General features: G+C 37.6%; 1 protein-coding gene across 2 annotated transcripts; it reads right to left on the bottom strand.

The window, feature by feature from the left end:
• Positions 1 to 3330: 3330 nt before the first annotated feature.
• On the bottom strand, positions 3331 to 9848 carry LOC113655969. 2 transcript variants are annotated; one of them, XM_047822895.1, is made up of 8 exons: positions 9203 to 9848; positions 7948 to 9037; positions 7169 to 7303; positions 6917 to 7091; positions 6420 to 6518; positions 5307 to 5398; positions 5044 to 5184; positions 3331 to 4618 (listed from the first exon to the last, which is right to left on the bottom strand). In XM_047822895.1, exons 1-8 carry the CDS (start codon positions 9367 to 9369, stop codon positions 4382 to 4384), a joined length of 2136 nt encoding a protein of 711 aa, XP_047678851.1. In that variant the 5' UTR covers positions 9370 to 9848; the 3' UTR covers positions 3331 to 4381. The 2 variants fall into 2 exon arrangements, with proteins under 2 accessions (XP_047678851.1, XP_027022666.2); XM_027166865.2 differs by having other exon boundaries at positions 3332 to 4618; positions 7948 to 9052; positions 9203 to 9847.

The raw sequence follows: 9848 nt of genomic DNA on the forward strand, positions 1-9848 counted from the left end.
AAAAAAGTCTTTTGGTAGCATATGTTTGACGCTCCTCTGATGTCTGACGTTACCGGCAGCATTTTAAATCAAGTAATTTGTGTATTTGTTTGTTTGTTTGTTTGTTTGTTTGTTTATGTTCTGTAAAGCTGCTTTGTGACAATGTCTATTGTTAAAAGTGCTATTCAAATATACTGAAATTGAAATTAAAGAAAAAAGTAATGACCAGATTTGTATCTATATTTTATATGTCGATTGGTATTTTTCTCTGTTATGATGTTTAATAAATCACGATCCGACATGTAGATTATCTTGTAATCACACTGATATAATAAAGGGGGTCTTTGGTGTCATGCATTGCCAGTTCTGTAAATCCTATATCCTGTTGTATACCCCAACACAACATAAATCCATTAGTGCTTCTTTAAGAGTCATTAAATTGTCTTTAGTGCTCCGCATAATCTCAGTGACAGATATGAATGGCTGATCGTAGGGCTCGAGCCTCCCTACCGTGGCTTATGTCGAAGCAGCAAATGTGTTCCCTATCACACAAGTCCCCTTACTTTTCTGTCATTGTGCTTTTGTAATTCTACTGTGACAAGAATGCAGCAAAATCTGCATATCCATGCATCTACAGGTGGTAAATGACTTAAAACATTTTCATTTAGGTGTTACTCAGCTCCATGGCAGTCCCTCACAATTAGTCGTGTTCATACTGATTTTACAAGTGTACAAAATAGGCCATTGTGGTAAGCTCATAATTAATGGATGTGTATTGTTCTGTTGATGCATAAACTATGACTGTGTTTCTTTGAAATTTAGCCAAATGTCCGGCAGTGCCATTCAAACACAAAGCTCAGCTGAACAGAATAAAGATGAATAAGATTCAGAGAGAGAGAGAGAGAGAGAGAGAGAGAGAGAGAGAGAGAGAGAGAGAGAGAGAGAGAGAGAGAGAGAGAGAGAGAGAGAGAGAGATCTGCATATTTGGCTCTTGTGTTTGTCACCTTACCCGTCCCACACCACTGCCATTTTTGGGGTGGAATGTGATGGACACCTTCATGCAGCATGGTCACATAAAAGACATGGATAAAATGCCACAGCATGCGTTACAGGATAAAACCATTTGTAGCTTAAAGGTAAAACTTGGATATTTTCATGCATCTCCTTTGTATCAGTTTAGCCTGTGCCAAGGCCTAGGGATGTTAAAGATGTTGATAATAAACAAGGTGAAATATTTTCATCGTAAGTGTCTTTAAATGGAACTTTAACCATGAAATCAGAGTTGATTTCTGGGTAGCAACTGATGGTCAGGGACCATGCCTTTGTCTCTTGATAGCAGAATCACCATCTATCACCACAGTGACTAATTTACTAAAGGTTGCCAGATTGTCTATAATCAAACCTAGACTTTTTAGCTTTCTGAATTCGCTTTCTCTAATTATTGTATCAGTGTGAAGAGGGAAGGAGGTGAAGTCTATTCCCGTGACAGCTGTATTATCTTTCGGAATGTGCTGCTAGTCATTTCCAATAATGATCCTGGCAGTTTCCACACCTCCAGATAAGTGAGTGTGACTGACATGCAAAGAGAGAGAGAGAGAGAGAGAGAGAGAGAGAGAGAGAGAGAGAGAGAGAGAGAGAGAGAGAGAGAGAGAGAGAGAGAGAGAGAGAGTTTGTCATGTTTGTCATGTGACTTCCAGTTTCCTCACTTAATAAGATTAGGTCCACAAGGTAATCCTTGCCATATATAATATTTATTCATATTTATTATTCAGAGGGATGTGGTAGCCTAGTGGTTAAGGTGCTGGACTACTAATCGCAAGGTTATGAGTTCGATTCCCAAGTCCACCAAGCTGCCATTGCTGGTCCCCTGAGCAAGGCCCTTAATGCTCAGTTGTATAAAATGAGATAAAAATGTAATTTGCTCTGGATAAGGGTGTCTGCTAAACCCTGAAATTAATGTTGCCTTTCATGTCATAAATAAAACATAAATATGCTCCCATTAATTACCATCTAAATTTAATATTAAATTATTCTTATTATTTAGCTCATATTAATTCTAAATGTATATATAATGGTTACATTGTTCATGTTGGTTAATTATGTTACATATTTTCGAATGCTATATTGTTTTTAAGATTATATTTATCATTCATTTATGAAAAACTGTTTTATTCAATTCTATTCGATTCGATTCAATTCTATTCGATTCGATTCTATTCGATTCAATTCTATTCGATTCTATTCAATTCTCAGTGTGAACTACTTCCAAATATTCTGGCTAAGCTTCAGTTTGAACCAGAATTACAGAATTACAATCGTTAATCCTAGAATTCTTTTTTTTTTGTCTTTTTTCACGTCCTAGCACACAGACATGTATTATCTTACATCGCCCCCTAGTGTACAAAAAGAGAACTTGCTGGAAACTGGGACCAAATTCTCTAAAGCTAGTTATAATACACAATGTATAAATAAATAAGAAAATATAATATGTTGCTACTAATTCATTTGGGGTGAATCATTAGTTTTACAAATACTAGTCTATATTAGTAAAATTAAGTGTACACTTAATCATTCCAATTATTTTATTAAATACTCAAAAAAAAATTTTTTAAATAAACCCCATCATGAGAAAAGGAATATATTTGTCAACAAGTTAACAATTTATTTGCAATAAACTTTTTTAAATTTGTTTAATGTATACGTTTTCCTTTTATTCCATATTTCATAACTGCTAACATTTAAAAGATGATCTTCAGTGAGCCTTTAGCTTGTAAAAACTGTATTTGAATGAAAAGCACAAATAAGTTTGTTTTCTTTCTTTTTTTTTCATGGTTTTATAACCTAATACTTTGCTGTAAAGTCTGCACAAGTTGTGCTAAGGATGAAACTACCACTACTAGTTTATATGACTAAACTAATACAATCTTCTCAGCAAGACTCTAGTTGTAGCCATAAAGGACTAACAATATATATACAAAAGCAAAATACTCTAGTTAACAGCACAACTTTCTCTTCCCTTTATGAGTTAACAATCCCCCTGTTTAGGTGCTCATGGCATGGGCCAGATGGCTGTAAATGTGCCTGCTGTGAAGTGGAGTGTGCTTTAGCCGTGCAATTATCCCCAGCCTTCATCTGACTAAAATACAATGGCTCCTTTTGGGCAGCGGCCTCCGTCTTTTCACAGCATCTAAATAAGGGGGTATGTCTTCCAAATTACCCTCAATGTAAGAGCTGGGATTTCTCCATGGAATTACACCCCACTTTGCCTAATCAAGATCATCTGGTGCTCTTTGATGATATGTGCTGTGAAACTGTGGCCTAAGACCATAATGACTGCGGCACTACATTAAAAACTCAGGACTCCCAGAGGATTGGAGCTGTGTGTTTAATTTGTTAAACACTAAGGTATATATGGTTATTTGTAATGTACAACATAATAAATTACCATCTACAGTCTCTCACAATCACATAGCATTAACAGACGGTCAAAATATTTGAAAAAAAAAAAGAATAGAGGAAAAGAGACACACTGAACAATAAAAGAAACATACATTCATACAGTCCTAATTACAATTAAGTATTGTTTGATTGCTATTCACATCCAAACAATAATCCTGTTTTCCAGAACCTGAGCCTAACAAAAACCTTAAATTCCCTTTTGTTTGTTTTTTCATTTTAGAGTTTTGCCTTATCACATAAATGTTGACCACTGTGATACTGTGCTTTCCTCTGCACTTGCATTCAAATGCATGTTTTTTCTGATATGAATTAGATTGGAACATTCCCAGCCAACATGTCCATATGTCAGAGTTTTGGCCTCCACTTGGCCACTGAAATAGGGACCATAATATCCTATTTTAGGGCTAAGTGGGATAATACGGGTCTCCATGGTCTCTGGTCCCTCATGGGCTCCTACCCACTCTTAGCTCATGTATATTTTCACAAACAGCCCAAATGGGCTCCAGAATTACCCCAGGTCCATCTGGATCCCTACCAGGGCTAAATTTAACCAATGGGGCTCCCAAAAAGACACACTGGTAGCAAATAATTTGTACCCTGCATACCATTTTTGCTTCTAACTGTTAACCAGGTTATATAAATATCCTGTCTGTCATGAGTTAACACTTTAAAGTCCAGCATTGTTTCTGTGCGTATCTGACAGTAAAATGTCACATTTCACTAATAAACCTTTCTCAAATTATAATACTGATAAGCTACAGGACGTACATGACTGGGAATCAGAAGGATACTATAATAATGGCTGTCAAGTTTGCATTTGAATTTTATAAATGGCTAAGCATATTTAAACTATGTAAAAGATTCTCTGAACCTGTTTGTCTAAAAAAGGGGAAAAAAACACCACGTGTGAAATACACAAGTCCTGTTCAACACTTAGTTCTGCCTAGCAGTGTGGAACGAGGCCTGGTAGTGAGGTTTCTCTGTGTGTTTGTGGGTTGGTGGAATTCTCCTCATCCTGAAGAACCCCCGTCATAGATCCGAGGGTCCCGAAGCCGCCAACACTGTTCTCCACCTGAGCCGAGACACGCATTGTGACCTCCGATGTCTCTGGTATGTAAATAGCCTCAGGCTGTGATACTGGTGTGGTTCTTTCACTCACACTCTGTACTGTGACAGCGGACTGGTCAGTCCACATGCGGAAGAAAAAATACATAGAAGTCAAAATGAGTTAGCAAAGAACTGATTTCATCATTTCATGATATTTAATGTCCAAAGAACAATAGTGAATCACATGGTCACTCCCTACAGAAAGGTTTAATTATTGATTCCTTCTGTAACTGCTTCTTCCTGTCAGGGCAGTGATGGGACCAAAGCCTATCCCTGAATCACAGGGAATAATGGGATGGTACACCAGTTCAATATTGACATCTGCTTTAGGAACATCTGCTTTAGTTGAATCTAATGAAAAGTTATACAACAGTGGAAACACTCACCTGAACTAGGACCTACTACATTTGACGTTATAGAATATGACATGTGCAACAATGCATATTCATTCATAATACTATTTCATACAGTAATTTTTTATCATATATCTGTACTCACATTTGCCACTGAGACATTACTCCCTACTGGGGTCCTTTTCTTTCTGGCAAGGTTCGGGTTCCAGTGGCACACCAGACTGTCATTCTGAACGCTGTAGTTTTTGTTGCCAATCAACCAATAGGTGTTCATTTTTCCTTTCCCCTGAAAATAAATCTGAGAATCTTAGCTTTTGGCATTCAGTGGTGACAAAAAAAAAAAAGGGATGTGATAGTCTTTGTCTTAACAAATAACTGAGTTTGCTGTTGGGCAAAAAAGATTTTCACCTTCACTTCAATCTCTCCCCGTAACTGGAGCTCATATGCGTTGTCTTTCATCAGAGCCAAATAAGTAGCAGAGCTGGTGTGAATCTTCTGAGCTGGAACAACAACAGCCAAAAGAACAATTTACTTCACTTTTGTTTTCTTTTCTTTCTTTTTTTTAAGCTCAACTCAAATTCTTTTCCTTTTATAGTTCTCTACTTATATAAATCAAAAATCAGTTGCTGTGATCATGCATAAAGCATAATTATCTTAATGTTAATGTTAAAATGTTAACATAATTGCTAAAAGATATCACTGGGTTATGAGAGTAAAGATGTTACCAAAAAGAGCAATATATATGTATATCGAATGGATAGCATGCCATTCAGGATTTATTGCAGTTTAATTATTTTAAATACTAGCCTAGTTTTCAGTTGGCTAAATCATTATTTTTTTTTACATTATGTGTGAAAAATAAAGTCACACATAACAAATACCCGAAGCGTTTGATGCTTAATATAGATTAATACGACACTTATAGAGAGGTCAATGTTTAATTGTACATCAATAGTGTCAACATTTACGGTATGTCATGTTATTTTGTCATATCTGTATACAGACCTGTCTAGGGCAGCACTGGTTTTATTTAAGAAACACTTCTGCTGATTATTTATGTCCCTTTACAAATCAAATTTAAATGTATAATAGCATGGTTTTCTTAAAAGGTAGGATTTTGTTATTTTAAAAGTAGTCATTTTAGACATTTTTTTTTACATGTATATCCTTCTGATAAACACATTTAATAAAAGGGCACATGGGTAAGCAGTAAATGAACAGATGCTCTGATGACTTAAAACAAAAATAAAGAACGTCATGCTCATGGCTGAAATGGCGGTCTGTGTCTATGGTGATGTAGTAACTGAAAATATTCATGAACATCCCCTGTCGCAAAAAGCAGTGAGAAAACAAGCCTTTCAACCCCGGGTAATAGCTGCCTTTATTTCCACTCAGGTTTTAGATCTTGATGGTGGACTATACAGTATATAATTTATCCACTGATAGTAAGGAACGTTTCTGACTAGCTATTAAGTGGATGAAAACATGTCGATGTCAAAGTGTTATGATAAAGACACATACGCAGGCTGGTGGATTCCATTCGAGAGGCTGTGTTTACTGTGTCTCCAAACAAACAGTACCTGGGCATCTTGTAGCCTACAATTCCAGCTACACACGGTCCTGTAGCACATGGACCACAGACGGAGTTTCATTTTTTCCTAGAATTAAAAGCTCAAAACCCTTTTAGGTGAAGAAACTTCAAGAGCATATAATAGAATTGACTTTCAATATTGATATCATCAGTGTTCTCTTCATTTCATAATATAATCCTTGTGTTCTGTTGTAGACAACATGGCAATATTAGGAATCTTTCATCTTGTGACCATGGCTTAATTTCACTTTAATGCTACGATGAGAATGTATTTGATAGATAATATACCTATTACTATTTTAATTGAAATAGCATTATTAAACGCACTATAACGTTACATATTACTATGCCGTTATTAAATTCTCAAAACACAAGGGTTATTCAATAACAAAACCCATGGAGGAAACGACACGCAGAAAACGCACACCTGTATGGATCCCTGCTCGAAGCTGAAGCCGTTTGTTGGGCATGTGGGGAATGGAAACTTGCCTCACAGCAGCCACCAGGTCTAGAGACATCTTAGCAATCTCATCAGCGTGTTTATCCCCATTTCTCTCAGGAAGCCCACTCACTACCATGTAGGCATCGCCAATAGTCTCCACCTGTTACAGAAAAATACACTGTGATGAACATCATGAAAAAATACAGTCAAATTTATTTTTCCTTTGTTGCGGATTACCTTGTAGACGTCGTAAGAGTCGATGCGTGTATCAAAGCACATGTACAGGTTGTTGAGCATTTCCACCACTTGCAGAGGCGTGCACGAGGCTGAAATGGCAGTGAAGCCCACAATGTCTGAGAAGAAAATGGTGACCTGAAATAAAACTGTGTGTTAGTACTGACCATGTATACAGTACATTTTTAGTTTAAACATTTAATTCAAGCTTAATTTAAATGTGCATCGACCGTCAGTTCAATACTAAAAAGAATATTTCCTACGGTAGCTACAAGAAAGAAAGGCATGTAATAACTGTCTGTGTTTTGCCTGTTGTTTGTTGTTTTGTCTGTTTTTTCCTGTTGTTTTGTCTGTTTTTTCCTGTTGTAGCCTTATTAAAACATACAAATCAAAACTAAAGTCTTGAGCACTAAAGCATCAGTTTACGGTAAATTCAACATTTACTAAATATTAAATTGAAGAACCAACATGCTGTAACAGAGAAAATGATCAGCCAAATTTATCCTCCATGAGGGACACACAATTTGCTTCTCTCCACCATAAGCTGTTTTATCTCCTAATGAATATGTAATACTGTAATTATAGGCAATTACTACAACAATAAGAACAAACAAAATGGGTGCATGTGCTCCTTCTGTGTCTACCGATCTTACCAACATGTCTAATGAATGTGGACTGAGCTTTCTAACATCAGTTTGATTTGTTAAAAGTGCATGACTAGTGTTAAACGCTTTTCTTTTCGTTTTCTGGTTTAAACCTGTTGAATTGAAACTGTCGCTTACACTCTCATAGCTCTCAGCCTCCACATGTCTGTTTTTGCGAAGCTGCTTAGCTACGGACTTGGGCAGCATCTGATGGAGGAGATCCTCAGCGAGCTGTCTCTGTTTTTTTAAATCTTCTGTTTTCTCCTTCAAGGTCTGTGCGTAGTCCTGGATCCACCCCATCATCTGCTTAAAGGAGAGCAGCACAGTGGGGTAGATGAGGCATGCAATGGTCAGCAGGCAGATCTTCAGGCTTATGCTGGATGAGACATTTCTGGATTTCAGCTTCAGGGCTGACGTGGTTCTTGTAAGAAAGCAGTTCTGGATGTTTCTCAAGGCAGAAATAAAAATTTGGGCCCCTTTCAAAGAGCAACAAGAGTTATACAGGAAGAAGTCTTTCAGATTGAGCTCCTGGTCCACATTCTCCATCCAGCAGCTCTGAAAATTTTCAGATATGTCTTGGAGGACCATCAGTGTGGTTAAAGATTGTAACCATTTATACTGAATGTCTGGTCCACCTTCATTCAAGATCCACTGATAGTTCAGCTCTTGGAATGTTACTAGAAATCTCAGCGTGATCATGTCTGTCCAGTCCATACTGTGCTTCAGAAGACCAATGTCCACATCTCTTATGCCTGATAAGTCTAATATTTTTTCAATCGCAGGAGTGAAAATCCATGTCCAATTGCTGCATGTTGGATCGTCTCCCAACATCACACTAACAAACTCAAAAATGTCAGACTGCAGCCGCTCACAATACTCGGCGTGCTCTGTGCCGCAAGGCTGCCCTAAGCCATCCGTTTCCACACCCGTACAAGTGGCACCGATGGTTGACAATTCAGGAAGTTCAGGAGTTGGGAACGTCTCTTGATCGATATTTTTACTCTCTCTCGATGAGCATGAATTTCTCATCATCTGGAGCTCTGCGATGATTTGGATCGTGGCTTGAATTCTGCAGGAGGTCAGTTCAGTGAGGCAGTTCTCAGTCATCTGCCACTGATCCAACGAGGAACTGAAATCCATGGCCACAGAGCAAAACAGAGCCAGGAAAGAGATGACACACGCAACCAGGATCCTTCGAACCGTCCGACTACAACCGCTGCAACCGCAACTGGGGAGAGAGAGACTGTGGAGCAACGAAATTTACAGTATGAACTTAATATACTAATAAACTCAGGCATTTATCATCAATGAGCTAAAAAATATATATTAGTAATGTACAAGTGATGTGTTTCCTACCTGTTTATATATTTACAAAGACTAGTTAAAATGATACCTGCACGTATTACAGTCTTCCTCAGTCTCCTCTGAGCTGTGTGTTAAGAGCTTCTCTCTGGCTTCATGTTTTCTGCTGTGAATTTTGGTTAAGGTGCCTTTCAAGGAGGTCGATGACAAGGTGCTGGATGCCAAACAGTCCTTCTTCATGGACTCCAGTGATGACATGAGACAACTCTCCTGCGTTTCAAAGTTTGCCTTATTTCTTTATCTTTTAAAACACGGCTTCGACAATAATTACAGTATTTTGAGAAATATGTCGCCTTTTCTTGGACATAATACGGATTAGTGCATCTTCCTCTCCTTTAATGGACATTAACGTTACTCTAACAGTGACGTATCTGATAATTGCTCCAGGCTGTATTGTGATTGGTGGATTCATTCGCTCCCTATTAAGCCTCCGATTCCGGTTTAAACCGGTTCTAAAGTCGGGCTTTAAATCACATACCTACATTCATACGTACACAAAATACATTACTCTGCTATCTAAGTCTCGTTTTCGTTCACTTTTAGCATTCACTTTGAACCAATAGCTTCATTTGATTTCAACTCGTTGTCTTATGAATATTTTGTGCATTATTATTATTATTTTTTTGCTGTAATAAGACACGCGTTAATGTGTTATGCGTGGATAACAGAGATATGGC

This window comes from Tachysurus fulvidraco, chromosome 14 (genome assembly GCF_022655615.1).
Source record: "Tachysurus fulvidraco isolate hzauxx_2018 chromosome 14, HZAU_PFXX_2.0, whole genome shotgun sequence".
Classification (NCBI taxonomy): Eukaryota; Metazoa; Chordata; class Actinopteri; order Siluriformes; family Bagridae; genus Tachysurus; species Tachysurus fulvidraco.

Coding starts and splice junctions, on each gene's coding strand:
- LOC113655969 (XM_027166865.2), bottom strand. CDS start 9,369: ATGTCATCACTGGAGTCCATGAAGAAGGACTGTTTGGCATCCAGCACC. Junction 7,092..7,168: donor ACTCTTACGACGTCTACAAG/GTAATCCGCAAC, acceptor TTTCTGTAACAG/GTGGAGACTATTGGCGATGC. Junction 5,399..6,419: donor AATGGAATCCACCAGCCTGC/GTATGTGTCTTT, acceptor TTGTTGTTCCAG/CTCAGAAGATTCACACCAGC.